Source organism: Trichosurus vulpecula, chromosome 2, assembly GCF_011100635.1.
Source record: "Trichosurus vulpecula isolate mTriVul1 chromosome 2, mTriVul1.pri, whole genome shotgun sequence".
Lineage (NCBI taxonomy): Eukaryota > Metazoa > Chordata > Mammalia > Diprotodontia > Phalangeridae > Trichosurus > Trichosurus vulpecula.
In genome coordinates this window covers 155,709,799-155,735,770 of record NC_050574.1, presented here as the reverse complement: position 1 = coordinate 155,735,770, position 25,972 = coordinate 155,709,799, and the positions used below count along the sequence as shown (strand labels likewise).

Here is a 25,972-nt window from a genome sequence, read left to right as displayed (position 1 = left end):
AATTATGTCTGTGATATCCATCTCACTTGGCAACTGTTGTGAGATAATGAGATGATTTATGGGAAATGTTTTACATACCCTATACAAATGCCAGCCATTATTACTGAAGGCAATCAGTTGTTTTTCTAAATACTAAAAACCCAAACCTCTCAAACTTAATAGTCAGAGTCATCTGGTGCCTAAAGCCTCAAGTTTTCAGTCAGCTGATCTGAAGCAAATTCCTTCTCTCTGTCCCTGGGTCTGTGGCTAACTCTCAGAATTGTAGAATATCTGAGCTCAGTGGCATCAAGGCTAGAGTGTTAGACCTGGAGGAAGGAAGACTTGAGTTCAGTTCCTTCCTCTGACACTTATTAGCTGTGCGATCCTGGGCGAGTCACTTAACTTTGCTGAGACTCAGTTTCCTCATCTGTAAAATGGGGGTGAGGATTGAAGGAGAGAAAGTATGTGGAATGTTTTGCAAAACTTATATTAGAAGAAGCCTTCAGAGATCATCCAGTTCAACCTATAAGTATTAAAGAGGAGAAAATTAAGGACTAGAAGGGTAAGGTGATTTTTCTAGGCTAGCACAGCTAGTGAGTGGTAGAGTCGGATCTCAGACCCAGGTCCAGTGTTTTTTCCACTACACTAAGGTTATTCCCCTAAACAGTCATTCTACCTAAATGGACCACCGCTTTGTTTTCTAGAGACCATGCTCCTGGTCTTAAGAATCAAAAGACTTAGATTCAAGTCCCAGTTCGAAGACTCATCAGTTTTAGGATCTTGGGCAAACTACTTAAGCTTCTCAGAGCCTTGGCTGCCTCCTCCATAAGATGGGATGGTCATTCTCACACCACATACCTCTTGGAGTTATGAAGAAACTCGTTGTAAAGCTGCAAATGATGTATCTGTGTTAGCTCCTCTTGTCCAATATGCACTGGTGTATGTAGATTCAGAGAACTGGTTTTTCTCCTGATTCAACACCTATTTGTCAAGCACCTACCATTTGCAAAGTATTATGCTAGGCACTAGTAACACAAATACAAAAGCTCAAAAGCCCTGATTTTAAGAAGCTTACATTAAAAAAATAGTTTTTAATATTACCTTCATTTCCAGTTAAATCTACTCCCTCACCCAATGAGTCATCCTTTGTAAAAGCAAAGAATAAAAAAGAAAGAGGGGGAAAAAGCATTTCATCTCAATCAACCAACACTTCAATGAAGTCTGATAGTATATGCACTGTTCCACACCCATGATCCCCACATCTGCAAGGAAGGGTTATTTTAGTGAGAAAGAAACTGAGTTCTAGACAAGTAAAGAGATTTGCCCAAGTTTATGTAATTCTTTAGTAGCAGAAGGAGAACTAAAAACCAAGTCTCCTCACTCCTAATGCAATGTTCTTTTACTTGCCTGAACAAGCCATTGCCAAACTGGGATTTTGCTTTGACCCTGCACATTTAATGTGTTGTAGGTGGAGTTGGAGAAGTAGAGGAAAGACAGAGGTCTAGAATGGTAGACAGGTATTGGTTTACAGCTTCAAAACTTCTTGCTGGAGGATTGACCTTTTGGAGATCACTATGAGATAACCAAGCAGACCTAAGAGTCTTAAGACCTAAGAGTGCCTGCCCTTGGCTTAGGAAGGGAAAAAGGACGTTTGTAACTACAGACCAGTACAGGTTATATCTTTCTAAGAGCCATTGTCAAATGGTGCCTTGACAATTAATCCATTTAACTGGACCATTTCTTTCCCTGCTGGACATTTATTTCACACTTGGACCACAGGCAAAGTACTCACCTTCTATTGGTTGAGCAGGTTATTTCTTTCTGATCAGGACTTCCACAAAAGAGCCTTATATGTACTGAGTGCCCTCAGAAGCCTCATACTAAGAGTCTGGAGTTTTTGCCATAATCGATAGTCTAGTCTAGGCATTCCCAGTCTATGTATGCCCTTGTCATGCTCATATGGGCATGACTGTTATGGTGTCCAGGATTTCCATATAAGTGTGGTGAGGCCAGGCTTGGTTCCAGTCACTGTGGTTAGCTTTGGTTGGAAGGAAGAGGAAGGCACTTATTGATCCAGAAGCAAATGTGAACCAGCAGATAACAGTAGTATCTCTTAGATGTAGTCTTGTGCCACTCTAAATGCTGTTTCTGTCATATGATTTTTGGTCAACCCCCCTCTTCAGGCTTTAGCTTGCCTCTGAAAGCTCTTGGGGTAGGGCCTTTATTTAATGTGGCCTGAGATTAGTGAATGACTGACTCAGCATTTTCCAGGAAACAAATATTTCTTTCTTTCCCCTAATAATGATCTGTGGCAGATAGGCCTTGCATAGACCCATCCGAGGGTAAAATCTGGCTCTGGATCTTTTGACATGGAATGTGGTTAAGTGATTGCAGGGAGGGACCAGGTGTTGAGAGAGCTTTACACTATTTCTTCCTTGGCCTATGACTCACAGTACAAGTCTGAGCAACTCATTTAACTTCTTGGTGACTCAGTTTCCCCATACAGGACAATGGAACAGATGTTGGTAAGAGGATTTTGAAAGCCTCTGCTGATGAATATGCTGTCCAGTCAGTCTGGTATAGTGGAAAGGATATGGGATTTGGTATCAGATCACCTGGTTTTGAATTTTAGCCCTACTACTTAATTAACTTTTATCTTAGGTAAATAAATCTCTTTCCCTCTCTGAGTCTTAGTTCTCTAAACTATAAATCGAGGGGGTTAAGCAGATGATCACTGAAGCCTTTTCTAGTTCTTGATTCCTATGAAATAATTATGTTCTTTTGTTTTCCCTCCCAGGCTTTCTCAGCTCCTTGCCTACTCCAGATGCCCTGTAGTTCATTGACTTGGCGCATGGGCCAAATTGAGTTTTAAAAGTCAAGTTTTGACTTGTCCTTGGCCTAGTGTTGTTGCTATCAGCAGCTGTGGCCCAGAGGCTCTGGAGCTCTTCCTAGCCTGCCATTTAAGTAGCTTCCAATGGATTGAAGTCATTCTAGTTCCAGCCCTTCCCCTTTCCGAACTGCATGAGAGGTGTTGTACTGAAGGTCATGGGGTCATAGATTTAGAGCTGAAAGGGACCTTATAAGCCATTGAATCCAACCCCTTCATTTTACTGGTGATGGAACTGAGGTCCAGAAAAGTTAAATTGGAGAGCTAATTAGTGTTGGCAATTCTTTCTGACTCTAAGCCCAGCAATCTATCTATACAATCAAGTGTAGGCTTAGCAAACCGCAGAATTTATCTGGAGAGCCTCAAGTAGGGGGTTTATAATTCAGCTAGGAAAGTGGAGACAGAAATGGAAAAGATTATAGAAGTATCCACAAGACTTTGAAACTGACTGGACATGAAGATGTGGGAGAAGTGGGAGGGGGAAGAGTCAATGAAGACTCTGAGGGGTTAAGGCTAGGACCTAGCTGGAAGGATGGTGGTACTATGGACAGAAATAAGGAGGGAGGAAGGGCAGTTTTTAGGAGGATCATCATGAGTAGTTTAGTTTTGGTCATGTTGAGGTTGTAGGTACCACTGGAAAATTCAGAGAGGAATCTGGAAATCACAGACTCTGGTCCACCCTGTAGTGGAAGAGGTGTTTTCTTCACAGCATCCCTAAGAAATAGTCCTTCATTTCCCCCTTGGAGACCTCCAGTGAAGAGGAACCTTTTACTCTTTGAGACACTTCATTTTATTGCTACTACCAGTAGATGTGAAGATTAATTTAGAGGACACCAGGATCTTCCTAGAAGAGGTCCTCTATGTCTCTGAGTCTTCTAGTCAAACACTGATGAACTAATGACTATTTGGAGCAGAATGGTCATCCTTCCAACTCCTCATCCTGCCTACTGTACCTAGGTGACATGCTATAAAATGGCTTTAAGGACACATGTGAGATCTCTGGCTCCTTTATTGCTAAGGTGCTCTGTTCAGCCTCTAATTAGCTAGGAAAGCTCTGAATCATGATACTTCCAGATTAACCAGAAAGAGGCAGCCTAGTGTGGTAGATAGGGCACTGGAACTGTAGTCAGGAGGAGATAGGTTCAAATCCCACCTCATACACTTAGCTGTGAACCTGGGTAAGTCACTTGACAACTCTGCCCATGCTTAAAACCTTTTGTTTTTTGTCATCTGTAAAATGAGGAAGTTGGACTCAGTGACTTCCAAGGTTCCTTTGAGCTCTAAATCTATGATTCTATGAAAGGGGGGGAAGAGAATGACAGTTAAGTACTCCTTGTTCTGGAAATGTTTGGAATATGATCTTGACTAAATATGGATAACCCCCCCCCCAAAAAAAAATACTATACCTAGACATGACTACATGAGTTAGGAGAGATTCTTTGAAAGTTGAATTCAATGGAAAATATCATTCCAGTTGTGTTCCATCATGTAGAAAAGAAAAAAATAAAGAATACTGAAAGCTGGTACCCAGATCATCCCAAAGCTCACTAAAGATACTCCTTTGCTTCAGAATTTCTTATGGTTCAGTATTTTCTTTCCTGCCCCAACCCGGTCCACAGGATTCCCAAGAGATTTTGATTAGAACTGCATTTTATATACAGGCCAAAATTATGTTTAGCATTGAATTCTGCAAATTACAAAATGAACTTAATCTATGAAAATTTATGATCTATGAAAACTTTTAACTTTGTTCAGGCTATTTCCTCATCTATAAAAATGGAATAATAATCCTATTAGCTCTTACCTCGCTGGATTGTGATAAGAATCAAATGAGACCGTTTATGTAAATCACTTTGCAAACCTTAAATGTCAGCTATTATCATTATTAGAAATAATAATGAGCTGATGCTAACATGATGCTAACATCAATAAAAAAGTTAAAAAACCTTATAGAAGCTTATAGTCTAATGGGGGATAAGATACCAAGTCAGTAGATACAGTATCACATGATATGTACATTAAAGAGTTAAAAAAACAAAGTATTATGTTCAGGATGAAGGACAAGGTCTTTACCAGCTATTAAGGGTGAAGAAGAGGAGAAGAGTTGGTATTTAATTTGGACTTTAAAAGATAAGAAGAAATTCAGCATGAGAAGGCGTTACAGAGAACAGTGTGAACAAAGGGACTTTAGACAGGATGGTACATGTTTAGGTGACAGAAAGCTGTCTAGTTTGGTTGGAGCACAGAATATTTAGGAGACAGTAATATGAGATAAGGCTGGAGAGGTAGAGTGGTACCAGTTGTGGAGGGCCTTGGATGCCCAGCAAAAGAGTTGGAACTTTACTTTTCAGGTAGTAGGGAACCACTGAAGGTTTTGAGTACAGCAGTGACGGTACCAGGTTGTTGTTGTCTTTGTTGTTGTTGTTTGTCCTTCATTCTCAAAGAGGACCATGACATCGGGAAGGTGATGCCATGACTTTCAAGTGAATTGGATTTAAGTGAGGGAGGGCTGTGCAAGGTCACCAGCCTCATCTTCTCCTCTGGAGCCGTCTGGGTCCAGCGGCCAGCTATAGATCAGGATAACTGGAGATGGCCCCGGATGCGGTGTTACCAGGTATATGTGAAGAAAGGTTATTCTGTTAGCAGTGTATAAAGATTGATTGAAGAGGTGAAAGAAAGGAGGAGGGAAGTTCTTTAGGGAAGCTAGTACAGTGGTCCAGGTAGGCAGTGATGAAAGCTTGGATTTGGGCAGTGGAAGTGAGAACAGAGAGGATACGTGAGAGTCTGAAGAGATGGAATCAACAGGATCTGATCCACAATTGGAAGTGAGAAGTGGAGGAGATAGGTCCAAAATTATGAATATGGGAGAGCAGATGAAGTCAAAAGGAAGAACAGGCTTAGGGAGAAAAATGAACTCAAATTTTGGACATGTTGAATTGGAAGTGCTGGTAAAAAAATCCAGGTGGAGATGTGGACTCTAGAACTAGGAATCTGGAGATAAGAGTCTTCGGTTCTGTGCAGGGTCAAGACCAGAGATACCAGTTTGGAAGTTATTCCTATAGAAGGGATAGTTGAAGGCATGGAAATTATCCCATGCTAAGGGAAAGAGTTTAGAGAAAAGAGTTCAAGTTCTGATTTGGTGGCACAACACCCCCCACCCCACGCCCTGCCATTAAGGGCTCAAGGAGGTGATGAAGAGCCAGCCAGGAGGAGGATATTTTAGAAGATGGTCAGCATTTAGGATTTAAGGGGAAAAATCCCTATCATTGGATTAGATGATAAGGAGTTTATTGTTCATCCTTAGTTCTAGAAGAGGACCAATGACTGCAGGAGGGTGATGTCTTGACTTGCACGTGAATTGGGTTTAAGTAAGGCACAGCTGTCCAAAGTCATCAGCCTCACTTTCTCCTCCAGAGCCATGTGTCTAGGGGCAAGCACAGCCCAGGATGAATGGCAATGGCCCTGGGTGCAGTGGGAGACTTTGGCCTTTTTAAGCTAAGGTCTTTCCCAAGTCTCAGTTTGTCTGGGACAACACCCATGCATTAGTTAAAGGCTAATTAAGAATTGAGGCAAAAGATGGTCTAATTTGCCTTGACAGAAGAATCAGTCTGGGAGGGGAAGGCCCTTAGAGTTTCTGGCCAGAACAGAAACAATTACTATTTATACTCACTCTTAGCCAGCAAAACCAAACAATGAGCAAGTGAGGCTTGGGATGGGACCTATTATTGGCCAGTCAGTGAGAGCCAGAGTGGTTTGGGTTTAAAGGCATAGTCAAGTAGCCATTTGACTCCAATGGGCTTTATCAGAGCCTGTTTTTCTAGAGCTATATTTTAAGAAATCATAAATGAAAACTACACGGGACAAAAGAGTTAATTGTCCCAGTTTAAAAAAATCAGTGCTAGAATAAATAAGTAGGGAAGAAAGACAAATCAAGCCCCCAAACCCCAAGATGCCTTGTGAGCTATAAGTGATGAAAATTTATATTCCTTTGGACAGAGCACCCACTTGTAAGGGTATGTAAGAGAGCAAAACCTGGAGTAGCTAAGAGGGAATGGGTTAGAGGGTGTAGGTAGAGAATTTGCCTCCAGTTTTAGACTTAGACTCTGTCTTCAGTTTTTCCCTCATTCAAGCCATTTTTCACACTTTTTCCAGGTAGATTTTCTTAATACACAGCCTTTGTGATGTCACTGCCATGTCCTACCTATGATACAAAAACTTCCCTGGTTCCCTATTCCCTATTTGAATAAAATCTAAGGTCCTTAGCCTGACATTCCAAGCCTCCTGTGATTTGGCTGCATCCATCCTTTCAGCCATATCTCCCATTTCTCTGTCATATACTATATTCTCTAGCCAAACTGGACTACTCATATTCCCCACACATGTTTTACTCTTCCCTTGTGTTTTCTTGTTTTTGCCTTCCCTTGGAATACCCTTTCTCTCTCTCTTTGCTTGTCAGAATTCTTTGTCATTCAAGATAGAGCTTATGTTCTGCTTCTTCCATTTATCTTGCTCTGAACACCCTAATCATTAGCAATCCCTGCTTCTGAGTTCCAATAGCATTTTAAAATCATTCTACTTTAATTTTTCAATTTTTCTCAAGTGTTTTTAGAATTTGAATACTTTTCCAGTATGCCCCTACCCTCCATATAAATCTCCCTTGGAACAAAGAAAGATTTAATCAATTCTCAGCCAACAAAGTAACTGTAGTCTGACAGTATATGTATCATTCCACGCCTATTGTTCTCCATCTCTCCACGGAGAAGAGGGAATTGTTTTTCTAGCTCTTTTTACTAGGGACAAGATCACTCATTGCAATTAATCTGATTTGTGGCATTTTTTTGCATTGTTTTACATTGTTGTAATAATTGTATATATTGTTCTCACGGCTTTACTCTCTCCAGTCTTCATTCGTTCATCTTTCCATATTTCTTTGAGTTCTTCATAGTTGTGCTCTCTCATGGTGCAGTGATTCTTTTATATTTGAAAGGGATAATTTGTTTGGTGCTTCTTTAGTTGATAGGTATCTACTTTGTATCTAGTTTTCGTTTTGTTATGTTTTTTGCTCCCATGAAGTGCTACTATGAATATTACAGTAGGAGCTTTATTTTTTTGTCATTGACCTTCATGAAATATGTTCCCAGTAGTGGTGCAGCAAGGTTAAAGGGTATGAAAAATAAAGTGATTTTTCTTGCATAATTTCAAACTTCTTCCCAGCAGAGCTCTAACAGTATATTAATGGTCCTCTCTTCCCATAATTCCTACAACACTGATCGCTGCCATAATTTCTTATCTTTACTAGTTTTATGTATATAAGGTAAAATATCAGAATTGCTTTAATTTGCCTTTATCTCATTGTTAGTTATTTGGAATATCCTTTCATATAGTTTTTGACAATTTGCTTTTCTTCTTTTCAGAACTTTCATTCATATCCGTTGACTATTGTAGGATGGCTCTTGTTCTGATATATTTGTGTTAATTCTCTGCAGATCTTGCTTGTTAGACTTCTATCAAGATATTTCATGTGAGGATGTCTCTTCCCCCCTCACCCTGTGCCAGTCACCAGTTTCTCTTCTTGTTTTTACCTTATTGGTTTTGTTTGTGCAAAAGCCTTTTAAATTTGTATAATTGCTTTTGATTTTTTGTTTTAGGATGACCACTATTCCTTTTTAAAATTTGTTTTGAAGTCTTACCATACCCATAGTTATGAAGGGTAGCTCTTTCCATTCTCCCCTCTTTTTAAAAATGCTGTGAATTTTATATTGAGCCTACAATAGACATTTGAAGCTTATTGTGGCATACGGTGCAAAGGTCTAAACCAGAGGTTTTTAACCTTCTTTTGCATCATGGGCCTCTTTGGTGGTTTGGTTAAGCCAATGGATCTCTCCTCAAAATAAAGTTTTAAAGTACATAAATTAAAATAGAAAGGATTACAGAGAAATCCAATTAGCTGAAATACAGTTATCAAAATATTTTAAAAATAGGTTCATGAATATCAGGTTAGAAACCTGTGGTCTCAATCTACTTTCTGCCACAGTGCTCTCTCCAGTGTTCTCAGTGCTTCTTGTTGAAAAGGGAATTCTTTCCCCACTTGTTTATAGTCTGGTTTATTGAACAATGGACTATTACAGATTTCTTCTACGCCTTGTCTATCTCTTCTGCTCAATAGATCTACATTTCTATTTTTTTAACAATATCAAACAGTTTGGGTGATTCTGGCTTTATATATAGTTTGAATGCCCTCCATTCCTGTTTTTTTTCTTTCATTACTTCTGTTGATATTCAAGACCTGTGTTTCTACTAATGAATTTCATTATTATTTTCTATCTTTTCATAAAGTAGCTCTTCAGTAGTTTAATTGGTATGTTCCTAAATCTGTACGCCTCCAACAGTGTTCTGTTTGTACCTTTACTGCTGTTTACAACATTCTACCTTTTGTTTTATTTATTTCTGATCTCTCCTTGAGCGTGACAGGGGTCATGTCTTATTCTTCTTTGCATGCCCCTTGTCCACACCCGGTATCATGCCTTGGATTTGCAGAGTTTTCATTTTAATCCGACTCCCACATTTTACAGATAGTGAAATTTAAGCATAGAGCATTGAAATTACTTGTCCATTGTCATACAGGTAGGTAATTCCAGACCCTGGATTCAAACTCTGGGTCTTCTGACTCCAAATTCAATGCTCTTTCTTAGTAAACCAAATGTTGGTTGAATGAGTGAGTGAACTAGAATTAGGACCCTGTGGTCGGAGTGAGGCATGCCTGTATATAGCTCAAAGCGAAAGTCACCTTTTAAAAAAAAGAAATTAGCATATAAATGATGATGTGTCTTGGAGCTACCTCTTTTGAAAACAAAATTGAAAGGAAGCGTAACAATTTGTGGTTAAACTAGAAAATGGTTTCAGGACATGCTGTACCCTCTACTGCTACGTAACAAGCAGTCCACAATATAGAAAATAAAGAGGGATGTCTGAAATGAAGTATGGTCAGAATAGCTGACTGCACTGTAGGGAGACCTTTAGAAAAAAATAGCAAGAAGCTAATGCTGAAAAGCACCCTGGTTAATCCCTTGGAATCCTGAGTTTTGGGGGTTCTCTTTGGAAAAGTTTCACCGTTTACAGGAACAGGCATCTATTTCCCTGTAGTTACATCATCATCGTCATCATGGTTGTCACCATGATGATGATGCTACTAGATTTATTTCTTATTTGGAGCAAGCGACCACCTCTTTATGTCTCAATTTCTTTACATATAAAATGGAGTAGAATAGCACTAAGGACCCTTGTGACCCCAGAATTCTAGGATTCTGTATTTGCATGACCTTGTCTAAAGGAGACTGTGGTACAGAAAAGCCCAAAATACTTTGACCAGTTTGCCATTGATATGGTCTACTTTGGCCTTTTGAGGCAGATAGAGGACCAGATGACCTCAGGTAGTCCGAATGGAACAACTGAAGACCGGAAATTTGGATGGTCAGCCAGAAGCCCCTGCCTCAAAGGGTTGTTATGAAGATCAAATGAGATAATATTTGTACAGTGCTTAGCATAGTGCCTCGCCCATAGTAGGTGCTACATAAATGTTAGCTATGATGATGATGATGATAATGATGATGTAACATGATAATTCTTTGAAGCAGCCAAAACCAAAATGTGTCTCCTACTGAATGGCATAATGAGTGGAGTGATAGGCTTAGAGTTAGTAAGACATGGGTACAAATGCTATCTTTCCCTCTTTTTACTTATATGACCCCAGACCAAGTCATTTAAGCCACCTTTGCTTAAAGTTCCTGCCCCAAGAGTTCCCCATGGTGACAAAATCGTGGATCCTTTTCTTAATTGAATCTGTCTCATAAGACTGATTAAATAACTCTAGAATCTCTTGTGTGATCGCCTACTTTATATAGAAGCAAGAGACCATCAGTTTGTGAATCATATTATCACCCATTTCTTTGTATGTTCTAGGATCATAGAGTGTAGAACTGGAAAGAAGCTCAGAAAATAATCTAGTCTGTGATAAGTGGGATTTACTGAAATCTGCTATAAAATATAATAAAACTCCATTATAACAAACACAACTCGTTCATCTATAGATTCATGTAGGCTATTGATTAAATTATATTCCTAGAATCCTAGCTACTATATAGAGTAAAATATGACCTAATGTTCTTGTCTTAACTACGCAAATGTTATTCTTACCCCTAACACTTGCCTTATAAAGGGTTTTAAAGGATCATAGGTATGGAGCTAGAATAAAGGTTATCTCACTGGCTAAATGCTTACTCCTAATAATAAGGAAGTTTCTTATCATATTTGGCTAATTTAATGAATGAAGTAAGGGAAGAAGCAAAAAGAAACTATATCCAATCTTGAACCATATCAAATGATTTATCTGAAAATTCTTTGTCTGGAAGGTTCAGGGACATTGTGAAAATAAATTTGGATCCAAAATAGACATCAGAATTTTATGTCAGACCCTATCGTTAACTGCCTGGGTGATCCTATAAAAGTCACTTAACTTCTCAAGTGCTTTAGGAAACTCTACGACTATATGTCGCAGAGAAGGTGCTGATCCATATTGGGAGAAGGTTTCCTCAGCTTAGTTCCCTTTATTGATGAAATCATACATCCTTTTCCTGTTCCTATCCCTATATTAAGGAAATATGCTCCAAAATATTTTATCAAAATGGGTATGTAAAAAAAATCTTGGTCACTTGATCACTGGTGATGTTCACAGTGTTGTTTGGGTTATCTTAGATCAGATGTGCTCAGAACAGCAAATTGTTCTTTAGGAAGACTTTTGGAAAAATAACAAGGTGCTTATATCATATATGTGAGAAGTTCTTATGTCATATGCGTAAGAATCCCACATATGTTAAAAAGCTCCTAGGAAGGCAAATGGTGATTCTTAAAAGCCAGCATAAATTCATCAATAAAGTCATGTTGGACCAATGACATTGCCTATTTTGATTGGATCACTAGATCAGTGTTTCAAGAGAATTCTGTGGATATATAACAAACTTGGGTTTCACCAAGATTTTTGACAAAATCTTGCATGACATAATTATAAATAAAATGGAGAGAAGTGAACTCAGTGAGAAGACATTTGAATAGACTGTTAATTGAATCAACAAGTCCAGAGAATAGTGAGCGAAAGAATTGATAGGAACTTGGATGGAGATTTCTAACAGATACCTAGAGATCTGTTATTAATTGGCCCTAGCTTGCATGAAGTAATAGGGGACATATTCACTATATTCAAGCCGTTTGCAAATGGCCTAAAGATAGGAGAGAAAAGGGCCTAACACATTGAATATTTTTTTGAATAATGGTCTGAAATGATGTTGACAGACTAACACAATAGATTGTATTGTATATTATATTGAAGTATAAAAGGGTCACTTGTAAAGTCCTAAATTATAGTTTAACAAAATTAGCTACACAAGTAAAGAATTGGGAAGGCATGGTTAGACAAGAGTTCATGTGAAAAAGACCTAGTGGGTTTTAGTGGACTATATACTCAGTATACTGAGTCAGTAGAGCAACAGGAAAGCTGTGTTAATAGAAGCATTATATCCAGGATGATGGAGGGGATAGTCTTACTGTCCTTTCCTATCTCAGATAACATTTAGAATACTATTTCCAGTCCTGGGTACCACATATTAAGATAGAAATTGACAATCTATAGTGTGTCCACAGGAGGGTGACCATGGCGGAGGGACTTGAAACCATGCCATAGGGGGCTCCATTTGAGGAACTGAGATTTTCTTTTTTGTACTAGAAAAGACTTGAGGTGGGCTGTTAAATTGTTTTCAAATATTTGAAGGATTGTCATGTGGAAAAGGGATTCAATTTCTGCTTAGATGAGATAAGAACTAGGACCAATGGAGAGACATTACGTAGAAGTAGATGTTACCTTAATGGCAGGAAAAACTTAACAGGAAATTGGCCATCTTGAGCATGAAGGAAATGGAGTGGTCAGCACCTCATCACCTGAGTACATAGAATAGACACTGGATGGTTGCTTGTCAGGAACATCATAGAAAGGATTCACGATTTGAATGAGGTTGGACTAGGCAGCTTCTTAGCTTCCTTCTTTGGATTCTATGATTCTACATAATAGAAGGAAATACAGGAATTTTATATAAAGTCATTTCTGGAGATCTGAAGCTAGACTGCATGGCCTTGAATATTTGTTCCTTCATCCTAATTAACTTGTGAGTGTTTTTTGAGAGAGAGGAAGGGAGGGAGGTTGATTACAAAGTAGAAATCACATGCTTACCTGGTATATGGGGAACATAGTTTAGTCTAGAAGATCATCTTCAAGTGTTTCTTTGAATATCAAAGATACCCATAACATAACCTCACTTTTAATATTGACTCTTTCTTATCTTTCAGTTTGAAATAGAAATTCAGAGGATTTCAGAAGCCTATGAGAGTCTAGTCAAGTCAACCACCAAGCGAGAGTCTCTGGACAAAGCCATGAGGAACAAACTGGAAGGAGAGATTAGGAGACTCCATGACTTCAACAGAGACCTACGAGGCATGTTCATTTCTATGTGCATTTTCTACTCCAAGTTCTGGGTACTTTGTTATGTTCCTCACTTATCAACATTCAGAGTTTTCTTTGTCATGGAGAAGGGTTTCTCTTGTGCTAGATAAGCTAGTGAAACTAAACTGCATTTTTTGAATTCTAAAAGACAGAATCATTTCTGTCTACCTTGTAGGATGTTATGTTACACATTAGAATCACTAGTGTCTATGTATTTATGTGTGTACATATACACTTTCCTTTTGTTAAAAAAATAATGCTACTTGATAAGATGTGGTTAAGGACAGAAAACTACATATAACTTTCCTAGAGGACTCCAAACCCAAATTTAATAAATAAATTTTCTTCATCTACCTGTTCCCCAAAACAAAGAATCATAAAGAATATATGGACTATTTGCATTTTAGCTGGCTGTCTGCCATGGATAGAATTTTATCCTTCCTCATCTCTGCCTCTTGTCTTCCTTCAAGTTCTAGCTAAAATCCTACCCTCCACAGGAGGCCTTTCCCAACATCTCTCAATTCTTGTCCCTTTCCTCTGTTGATTATTTCCTTTTTGTATTATATTAGGTTATTTGTACATAGCTATTTGCTTATTGTCTCACCCATTAGATTGTGAGCTTCTTGAGGGCAGGGGACTGGTTTTGTTTTTTGTTTTTGCTTCTTTTTGTATCCTCAGTACTTAACTTAGTTCCTGGTGAGTGATAGGTGCTTAATAAATGCTTTTTGACTGACTGACTGACTGACTGCTCAGAGATGGGAGATTACCTACTCTACAATTCTGAATATTTTAGGAAGGGTGGAGGCAGGTCAGTCTCTAAATTCGACCTTGTCTTCCCATCATCGACAAGCCTTTTTTTAGTGCCTCACATCCAAATCATACACCACACATACTACATGGTAGCGACAATCCCCAATTATCATGTTCCAGGTTTTCCTTCATCAAGAGCCGTCTGTGTATGAGTCACAGTCCCTCTGTCCATATTTGTTCAACTGAACTACTCAAAAGGAATAAGACATTTGGCCCAGAGCTATGCTGTTAAATAGATTTAAAGATTTGTCAAATAGCTCTTAAGATTAGAAGTGTCTACCCTGTGCCTCTGTCCCTTTTTCAAGTTATTTTGATATGGTATATATACCTTCTAGGGGTGTGGAGATGTTGGGACCAGTCCTGTTTGAAATTCAGAGCAGAGGGCTTTTCCTTTTTCCATGGCATTGGGTTTCAGAATGAGAAAGCCAAGTCTCCTTGGAAGGGCCCTGTTTTCAGTAGGCTTCCTGTCTTGGCATGCAGGAGAGGAGCAAACATCCAAACATGCCTTTCTCAGAAACTTCCCTGGAACTTCAGTTCATGCCCAAAGGGACTAGAATTACATTAATTTGCTAGAAGACACCAACTTGAGCCTACCCCTAGAGACTCTTCCTTTTATGACTTGGAAACAGAAATATCATACCTTCCCAAAGGATCAGGAAGGTAGCATTTTTCACCTTCACCAGTGTCTTGACCTTTTGGCTCTCCCTATTTTTTTACCTCCTGCTTGACCATTGATTCATGCCCACTTCTTGGCACCCATCTTGTTTTCTTGGTAGACTGATGATTTTATGTTCATATGTATTTGTTTTTAAAGCATTTCCTGTTTATGTGTAGACCGCCTGGAGACTGCCAACAGGCAACTAGCCAGCAGGGAATATGATGGGCATGAAGATAAAGCAACAGAAGGTCATTATGCTTCCCAGAGTAAGTATTCAAATTTATTTATTCTGAAAATTTTTTTAAATAAACTTGGGCAGTGGAAGAGAGTCATGATAACTTGGAGCAATACTTTGCTGGTATTTGAATTTACCCTTTAATTCAGCATGTAACCTGCTTGGCCTAAGGACCAAGTACTACATAAGCCTGCCAAATGTGGAGCAGAGGAAAATATTACTACCATAAATTCAGTTTTAGGTCTAGCCTCTCCTCTGTGATTTATGATCTTTCTCTTTGGGTAAGACTCCAAAGGTGGGGATCGGGGAAGAAACTTCAACACACTTTTTGACGTCAGGCATGTAAAAAGACCCTTGATGTTTACTTTTTGTTGTTGTTGTTGGTCTGGAGTAGAAAGGGAGCTGGGACCTATTGTTGCTATGATTCGCTCTCTAGCACTCACTTATCTCATAAGTGTGCAGCAATTCCAGGCCCTCCACCCTTAAAAGCATTTGAGTCATAACAAAGTTGTGTTCCCCAAATAAATGGTAGATAATGCCTTTATTCTACCTGGAGTGGTTGGGAAGATATTTCATCAACACAAGTGGGAAATACACATGGCTTGTGAGAAGCTATTGATCAAGGCTTAGATTCATGCTAAGTGGGGTTATTGCTTGGAATCAGAGTGGGAAAGGACAACAGAGGTCATCTAGTCCAAACCCACATCTGGACAGGAGTAGTTTCCACAGGATTTCTGATAAGTGGACATTGCATTTCTGCTTTAAGACCTCCTGTGATGGGGAACTCACTGCCTCTTGAGGTAGTCCATTCTACTTTTGACATCTCAAATTCCTAGGATACTTTTCCTTAAATCAAGCCTAAGGTCTGTCCGTCTGCGAGTTTCACTCATTGGACCTCCTTCTGCCCTCTGGGGCTAAGCAGAATAAGTTGAATCCTCTTTCCACATAACAGCCCTATGAATCCTTTTTTTCCTTCCTTTTTCTCAAGGCTAAATGAGCAGTCCTAGTTCCTTCAAAACAGTCTTCTGTGGCCTAGTTTTGAGCCTCTTCATCATCCTGCTTACCTTTCTCTCACTGTACTCCAGCTTAATAATATCCTTCCTAAAATGGAAGACCAACTATCCCACGATGTTGTTATTTATTCCTGGATATAACTCCAAAGGTCAGAGATTGGGGCATAATTAGTTAAGTCTTCCAGTAACTATCATTATATTTAAATTCTTTGCCAAAAACTTCTTTGGTTAGGTTTACATTGGGGTCAAAACTCCATTGGTTTCCCATTAGTTTTGGCATTTGCACTTATGCCCCTACACTCTTTCCAGATTAATTTTTCTCCAAGTTAAAAATATTAATACCTTTATTTTGCTTTTATACCACCTTTTTCCATTTGTATTTTCCTTCCTACCTTCCCCAGAGAACAATCTTCTCTAACAATGGAAAAGAAAGAAAGAGGGGCAAAAAGCAACTCAGCAAAACTAAACAGCACAACAGCTGAGTCTGATGTCATCAGATGTGTTCTACCCTCATAGTTTTCAACACAAACCTTGGTAAAGAGAAGGATGACCTCTTTATGTGAGATGGGAGTGAAGGAGGAGTTATGAACAGAAGGCATCTGGCTGATGTGAGATGAGAAGGAGAGAAGAAGAGGAAGCTCTTGGTGAATGACCTCATTTTTTTCAGTGAAATATGAGGCAAGGATTTTAGCCATGGGAGGTTTGAGGATGGATGAAAAAGTTTGGAGGTATAAAAGGATCGCCTGGCAACAGTGAGAGTCTAGATGAATTTATGTAACAAATTTGTAATGCACCCAGTCAGCACAGCTTTATGATTTTGTCCAACTTCGTTCAGTGGTGTGTATGTATGGAGGAGAAAAGACAATGGATGGTGGTGGTGATCTAAGGTTAAGGCCTAGCAGGGAAGATTGATGATATAATAAGCAGGCAAGGGACTCCAGAGAAGAGGACAGTATAGAATTTCTTGGTTCACGAATGAGTCAAGAGAGGAAGAGAGAAAAGTACAGCGTGGGAAAGAATTGTAGGCTAATTAGAAGTCATGGTGAAGATAGAGAACCAGATCTGGAGTTGCAAGGCAGAGGAAAAGGTGGAATGGAATGCTAATCTGATGATTGTAAGATGGAATCTCAGAGTTGTTTTACTTTGCATTTTTCTGTTTATAAGTGACGTGGAACATTTTTCATATAGCTATTAATAGCTTGGATTTCTTCTTTTGAAAACTACCTGTTTATCAGTTGGGGAATGGCCCATATTCTTATAAATCTGAGTAAGTTTTTAAAAAAAATATTTTGGAAATTAAATCTTTATTTAAGAAATTTGCTGCAAAGATTTTTTTCCCCATTTAACTGATTTCCTTCTCATTTTAATTGCATTGGTTTTGGTTGTGCAAAAATATTAACTTATGTAGTTAAAATTGTCCATTTTATCTTCTGTGATCCCCTCAATTCCTTGTTTGATTCTGAACTCTTTCCTTATCTATAGATCTGAGAAATAATTTCTTCCTTGCTTCTCCGATTCATTTATGAGGCAAACTTCTATATATATAAGTCATGTATTCGTTTAGTGATTATCGTGGTACGTGGTATGAAGTGTTGGTCTAAACCTGATTTCTTCCAGACTGCTTTCCAGTTTTCCCAGCAATTTTTGTGAAATAGTGAGATCTTACCCATTACTCCGTTCCCTGGAGTCTTTGGATTTATTGAACACTATGCTACTATGTTCATTAGCTTCTCTAAGATGTGTATCTAATCTGTTCCACTATTAAACATCTTTATTTTTTAAAAATAAGACCTAGATCATTTAGATGATTACTGCTTTCTAATATAGTTTGAGATATGGTATTGCTTGTAAAGATCTTATTTTATTTATTTTTAGCCAGTAGTAAATAGTTTTGGAGATTACTATTTACATTATTATTTAAAGTCTGGAAGTACTATTCTTCTTTTATTCCTACTTTTTTTCATTTTTCCCTATGACATCCTAGACCTTTTGTGTCTTCAAATGGATTATAATATTATTTCGTATAGCTCTATAAGATAATCTAATAGTTTGATTGGTGTAACATTAAATTTGTGAATTAATTTAAGTAGTATAACTTTCATTTTATTGGCATGGCCCAACCATGATATGGAATATACCTTCAATTATTAAGTCATTCTTGATTTCTTTGAGGAGTGTTGTATAATTTTATCTATACAAATCTTAAATGTGCCTTGGAAGATTGACTGAAAAATTTTTTTAAAGCATTTTGTAGTTATTTTGATTGGGACTTCCCTTCTTTCACATCAATGTCTCATTTAGTTTCTTTGCTGGTTCTCAGAGGTTAGTTTTATCCTTCTTTGCCTATTTTTATGCCCCTAATTTATTTTCCTTGACTTATTGCTAACTCTAGCTTTTCTAGAACTATACGTAACAATAGAGAATGGAGGCTTCCTTGCTTTACTTCTATATTGACTGGGAAAGCTTCTAGTGTTTCTCCATTTCAAATAATGCTAGCTTTGGGTTTTAGAGATATATTTTTATCATGTTAAAAATGTCCCTCTACATCTGTGCTTTAAAGAGTTTTTAGTATAAATAAAGCCACTAAGTATTTTATGCACTTATTCATATAATCCATAATGAGTTTCAAAGACCTGTTTGTCCGCAATTTGGCATTAGCACCATCAATTGTTCACTGCTCCAAAATGTCAGCCTGGCCTCTCCTTACAGACTCATTAAATTAAATCCTCATTTATGACATCGTCTGAGCCCTTTCTTTAAGTGAGGGCTATGTTTAGAATTCCAGCATGGGTATAGCTAGAAGAATTACAATAGTATCGGGGGTATCTATAGGGCTCACACATCTATAGGGCCTTTTGCCTGGGGATGCTGAGTTTGAATCATTCATTTTGGGTCAGAGTGGAAAAAGGCCATCAGAATCAGATTAATCTCCTGGGCTTCTGTCAAGAGCTTCCTAGAACTAGCTCACCACAACTCAGCAACAGTGCCTGGTATTCTGTGAGCATGGAAACTTTCTTGACACCTCTTAAACCTTCTGGCTTGAAGGCATGGCACAAATGAGATGGGAAAGGGGCCCCTCTAGCTGAGGGAGGATTTGTAGCAGCAAAAATGCGGCTCTGCTTTGTCTCAAAGGCAGAATCACACCCTTAACCTAAGAGGTCCCAAAAATCTATTTCAGCTGCGTTTCAAATGTTTTTCATCTGTGATGTATGTGATAGGCGAGAAATTGAATCCAGTCACTGTGCTTGAAGCAAATAGGTTAACTGATGTGGGGCTAATTTTCTCACTTAGCCTTCATGCTGTACACTTTGTGCTTTCCAGAGGGCTTCCTCATCACTTACGTTGCTTTTCCCAATATTAGAACTAAGAGATGAAGAGATACTATTATTCCACTCAACAGATAGGAAAACTGAGGACCCTTGCCCAAGGCCATTTCCTTCAAGTATTTGTACCACTTCATTAACACTTCCTGGTGCATACTAGAGAGTGGATCTTATTCCCTCCAAACTGCCTTGTATTTACTAATTTATATTTTCTTTGCATTTATTCTGTATGTACTTTTATATGTCCGTGTTGTCTCTCCCCTTATAATTTAAGTTCCTTGAGAGTAGGGATTGTTTCGGTCTTTGTATTAGTATCCTCAGCTCCTAAGCTCTCTGCACAGTGCCTGGTATACAGTCGATGTTAAATTAATGCTTGTTGATTGGTGAATGATTGAGAGATGGATTCCCTTGACTTTGCCAAGAATTTAAAATTTAATAGTTACTGAGGAAATGAAAGGAAGATCTGAGAACAAAACTCGTGGTATCTGAATTTTGAGATCAGTTTTGAGAGGTCATGGATGAGATTCATACAGGTAGCCTTTTTAAAAAAATCTTGGTCCTTAAATCTAAAACAAAACAAAAATATTTTCTAATCTTTTGGTCAGAAAGTTCCTTATCACCCAGCTGCCCCTCATTTTACCCAGTCCTTTCTACACTCTCCGAATCACCAGGTAAGAACACGTCTGCAGTCACGAACCCACACATTCCTTTGGATTCTTAACAAGATGGAAAAAGAAAGGAGGGACAGAGCTTCTAGAATTTCTCTTAAGCCAGCTGTGCATGGCTGACCTAAATCATTATGCTTCTGTTTTCTCATCTGTACAATGGAAGTAATTATATTTTTCCTTCTAACCATAGAGGGAGAAAATGCAATAGAAATTGTGGAAGTATTTTGTGAGGTTAAAACTATGACAGAGCAGCAGTGTTGTTAGAGGGGCAGCATGGCATGGTGCGGTAAATGCTGGACTTGGAATTTGGGGAAACTTGGGATTGATATTTGCTGACTGTGGGTCCAAGGGCAAATGACTCTTGAATTTCTCATCTTTAAAATGAGGCAATTAACAACATCTTTAGGGCAGCTGTGTGGCACAATGGATAGAGTGCCAGGCTGAAGTTGGGTAGACTTCATCTTCCTGAGTTCAAATCCAGCCTAGGTGTGTGACCCTGGGCAAGGCACTTAACCCCGTTTGCCTCGGTTTCCTCATCTGTAAAATGAATGGCAGAAGGAAATGACAAATCACCCTAGTATCTTTGCCAGGAAAACCCCAAATGAAGTAATGAACGGTCAGACACAACAACAGTAAAACAATACCTTTAATAACTTATCTTAGAGGGTTATTGTAAGGCTCAAATGAGATAAAGTATTTACGAACAATACCTGGTGATGCTTATGGCAGCATATATCATTTGTTGTTATTGTCCCACTTGTCCTGCATAACTGACACTTCAATAACATTTGCAGGTATATTAGAATAAGAATACTAGCTAGAATTTCTATAGCACCTACTATGAGCCAAGGATCATGCTAAGTGCTTTACAGATATTATCACATTTGATTCTCACAACTCTGAGATGTAGGTGCTCTTATTATGCCTGTTTTACAGTTGGGTAAACTGAGGCAAGCAGCGGTTAAGTGGCCTGCCCAGGGTCACACAGCTAGTAAATGTATGAGACCAGATTTGAACTCAGAACTCCCTGATTCCAGGCCCAGTCCATTATGCCACCTTAGCTGCCTTCTTAACAGTTGCAAAGATGCTGAGGAGAGGACAGTGAGCAGCTTTTTGCATGTGCTGACCTTCACTTTTGCCGGCATAGAAGCGCACGTGCCCACTCCTGCCTCTTTTTATGGTCACTCAGTGAAGGCATGGAAGGTTGGATGTGGGAGAGGCAGGAGCAGGCTGATCCTGAGCCCTTCGAAGAGCTCCTCTGGTCGCAGTGAATAAGGGGTTGAGAAGGTCCTGTTTACGATTTGGCGATCCAAATACAGAGGAGGGAATAGAGGGCCAGAAAAGGAACCTGTGACCTGCGCAGTTGCACAATCCATTAGTAACAAAGTCCCAACAAAAATAATGGTAACACGTTGGTGTGGCCCTTAACAAAGCTTTCCTCACAGGAAGTGTTTGAGGTGATACTATAAGGATCGTTTCCATTTCACTGATGAGGAAACTGAGTCTCTAAAAGGATGAATGCCTTGCCTGCCCTCACGGTTAGTTAGCAAATGTCAGAAGAGGGACTCGAACCCGGCTCATCTTCCTCCATATTTAATCTTTTATACCACACAGTCTGTTGGTGCTGCTTGTTATGTCCTTCCTCATTTATAGAAGTCGTCTTTTGTGGGAGTGAATCACCCGTATATCCATTGGTCACATTAGAGGTCACACTTTTCAGATGAGTCTTTTGAGTCTTGGCATTTGGCTTAGAAGAAACCAAAGCAAAGCAGCCGCCCCTCATGGTATCACGTATGCCAGAATCACAGACTCTCAGAGGTGGAAGGGACCTCGAGACGCATCTCGTCCAGCATATTCCTGCACAAGTCCCCTTGCCAACGTGTACAAGTGCTCATCCAGGATTTTCTTGCAGACGTTCTGCTTCTACCTCTACTCTTCTATTTTGTTATAACTATTAATTATTAGGACATTTTTCTAATGTTAAGCATATCTCCCTACAACCACAACTCTTTCTTTACCATATGAAGAAAATTATGTGCTTCTTAGGTTATGTGCCTATAGTTCTACCCGCTGGGGCCAAGCAGAGCAAACCCAACCTCTCTTCTACATGGCTGTCTTTAAAATGCTCTGAGTTCTTTATCATGGATTCCTCCAAGTCTTCACTTCTTTAGGCTAAACTTTCCCAATATTATTCCCATTATATGTCATCACCCTTTTCTAGATAATATCTTGATTATCAACGTCATCTGTCCAGGGCAGAATACCTTGGGACTATTATTTCTCCACTGGGGGAATAAGATCAAATTGTATAGTCATTGGCAATTACTTTAGGTGGTGGGGAATGAAGTCTGCTTCGGAAATGAAAAAGTATCATGTCCATCTTATTTCTAGGTCTAAATGTGTAACTACTGCCCAAGCATTTCCTTCAGGGCTGGTCAAGTAGAAGATCATGAGAAATTCTACCAAAGAACTGTTTGTTTCATGCATAATAAAAGTTAAAGTCCTCTTGACCTTTCTGGTTAGGGTCCAGAAGTTACAAATGCATTGAGGCCCTGGATTTTCTTCCTTTTAAAAAGGTCAAATGTCAGTGCATCAGATCTTCAACTTGACTCTTAAAGAAGGACATGGTCATCTAGATAGATCAGGCTTCCTTTCAGTTCAAAAAGTGTTAAATGAATGCAGTTCAGTCCTGTTTTCCCCTTGGAGTTACTATATTTAGTATCCCAACTTCTAAGAAGTTCACTACGTTTACTATTTAGTTTACTACTTAGAGTTTTCTGAATGTAAACATTTTTTTCCTTCCTTCAATACCCACTTTGTTCTTCTATAGTGTTGCAATGACCCAATAGACAAGGCTGAGAATTTTTTTCTCTTTTTAAAAAAAAAAGTGGCTGCCTAGCTTAAAGGGTAAAGATGGCAGAATGGACATCAGCTTGCCCCTTATATATAAAGCCTTCCACCAGCTCCTGAGAAAAATTATTTCTTTGCCTTTTTACATGAATACTCCATTGCTTGCTTGATTAATGTACATCAGAACTATATGTACCAGGTTTGAAAGAGACAAATTTTTTTGATTGTCTTTTTTTTTTTTGGTCTGGAACTGTGACTTTATTGGTATATAGAGAATTTCCAGTTAGGAAATCCTCTCTAGTAAAGTAACTTAGCATTTGATCTGCAAGTTGTAGTCTTAGAGAGGTATCTCTAAGTGTGTGTGTGTGTGTGTGTGTGTGTGTGTGTGTGTGTGTGTGTGTCTATCTATCTGTCTTCTTGAACATAGGTATTCCTGAGTCCAAAACTGACCATCTGTCCTAACATACTTTGCCATCTTTCTTTACATGATTGTTTCTTGTGATTTCTCAATATATTGTAATTGCTAAATCTTAAATATTTCTGAGAAAAGAGAACCTTAATCATGTTTTCCAAGGGATTAAATCTTACTGATTATTTTCTTTGAGAAAAAAAATAACAGGAGAAAGTCCTCCAACAAACTCTTTATAATCTTTGGGGCTAGGTATTTGAAAGCTAAAACATTATATGCAGAGTAACTACTGTAAATGGAGAAGGGTGAAATTTCACCTTATTGGGGTTTTAAATTGACTTCCCAATGAACTGCTAGGATTTAGTAAAGACCTCATTAGTCCTGGCATGTTTGCATTCCTTCTTGTCAGTTAAGCAGTGACAAGAGGTCCAAAGTTGCCACCCTTGGAATTCCTTTGATACTCCGGGTTTGGAGCTTCCAAACAAACTGAGACCTCTTCAAGTTAGTTTCAAAGGGTAATGTTTTTCTTTCTAAGAAAAAAAGAGCTTAGGCAAAAGAGAGGAAGAAAGAAGAAACAAACAAACCAAAAAAAACCCCAAGGGCTTCTTGGATGTTCAGTGATACTTACAAAACAACATTTTGATGAGTTATGGGTAAATGAGTCAGAAACATATGGATTTGATTTCTCTTAAAATCCGCATGGGTTTAAAAACTTAAGAGGAAAAAATGATCTGGGCCAGATTTATTTAGAGTCTGGTTTAAATTCAGGATTTTGAAAAAAAATGTTGATGCGTTTCATTGTTCTTATACCTTACTCTCTTCCCACCCCCCACCCTGAGCAAAGAGCCTTCTGATAGGCCTGAGCAATTCTACAATAATATAATAAAAAGCTCTTTTGAGTTTCTTATTCCTGGCAGGGCCAGATGGGAAGCATATCAGAAATGACAAAGACATCAGCACTAATGCCACTGACTCAGCTAGAGTGTGGGGAGATCAAGGAAGATTGTACTGATGGCTCATTGGATTTCATTACATCAAGTTGTGTTGGCTTCCATCTATCTTCATTGCTAAGGAAAGGGCAGATGTTGTTCCAGGATGTGGGGTGATACTTATCTTTATCCCCAATCAGGTTCTTTTTTTAATGTCTGACACTTTATGAAGAATAAACTAAAAATTTGTCTCACTGAGCCTAGCATCACTCAAACTTTGTCTTTTCTTTAATGCATGGATTCCCAGCCTGCTTAGGAGATGCCCTAGGTCATATTTAGTCAGTCAGTTAGCTAGTCAATATGCATTTTATTGGGAAAGCTCTTAGTATGTGCAAAGAAGAGTAAAAACCAGCTCCTGCCTTCAAATAGCTTGCATTCTAATAGGGTACATAGAAGAGATAGGGTGCAATTCTCAACAATAATCATCAGTTTTAATTCTTCTCATCTTATAAAGTAACTATGCACATGAACTCCTTGAGACAGGAAAACTAAGTAAACATTTGGTGTTGGCTTCTAGTAAAGGTGTGATTTTCTCCCCACACCCTAACATATTCATTTCTATACTGTAATTGTTGGATGGTTGCATTGTAAATGAAGGTGGGCCAGGCTTTCCACTCATCAGGAATGCTGAATGGGAGATTCTTTTTCAGGTAGGAATCGTACTTTTTACCCACTAAGATCCTCTCTGTCTCCGAGATTTGGTGATCTCAAGATATGTATTTCAGCCTGATATGGATCATGTCTATGCTATGCGATGGAGGGGAGCAAAGACAGTCTCTTGGACTCAATGTCTACTACACTGAAGTGAAGGGACAAAGTTTCTCCTTAACCAGGGGAAATGTTATTTCATTGATTGTGTATTGGAAGTCCATCCTTCAACCACTAAATAAATACGAGCTGTTATTGTTCCATTTTCCCCTAAGGATGTTTTTTCACCTTGACCTATATAGGCTCAGGTTCAGAGCGAGAGGTCGTGGGTTAGTGAGGAAATTCGGGGGCTGAATGTTCTAGTCTTCTACCACTAATTTGCTCATGACTAGCACCTCCATTTTCTCTTCAGTAATAATGGAATCAATCCACCGGCCCCACCTCACAGAGGGCATTTTGCAATTTTTAGGGTAAAGTTCAGGCCTGCGATTTCATTGGTGTAGAGAACTGATGAATATCTCCATCTCTCTAATAGCCCAACAGGCATCGGAGCTACTCTATCCACCAGCTTCTGAGGGTTAGTGGCACGTAACGATTATCTATTTTTTCTTTGTTGTATGGGCCTATGATTTCATAGATATGTAGATTACCACATGAGGAAGTTACCTGTATTAATGCAGATCAGTAGTTGGCCCACAACTTGTAGATCATGCAGGGTTAACATTGGAATGGACCTGAAGAATCCGTCATGTCCAATTTCGTCACTTTACAAATGAAGAAACTGAGGCAGAGATAGGTTAAGTGACTTGCCTAAAGTTACAGGTTAGAAGTACCTGAGGCAGGATCTGAACTCAGGTATTCTTGACTCCAGGTATAGTGCTCTATGTTCTACGTCACCTAATTGCTTACAATCTTAAAGAGTTGGCTAGGGCAGCGAGGGGGTAAGTGATTTGTTCA

The 25,972-nt window shown here is 38.9% G+C and overlaps 1 protein-coding gene across 1 annotated transcript in view; it reads left to right on the top strand.

The window, feature by feature from the left end:
* AMOTL1 (angiomotin like 1) overlaps window positions 1-25,972 on the top strand; it is a 166,349-nt gene that overhangs the window by 85,773 nt on the left and 54,604 nt on the right. Inside the window, exons 5-6 of the mRNA XM_036744064.1 lie at window positions 13,259-13,403; window positions 15,057-15,146. Coding sequence (XP_036599959.1) covers window positions 13,259-13,403; window positions 15,057-15,146 — 235 coding nt within the window. The remainder of the gene's footprint in view (window positions 1-13,258; window positions 13,404-15,056; window positions 15,147-25,972) is intronic.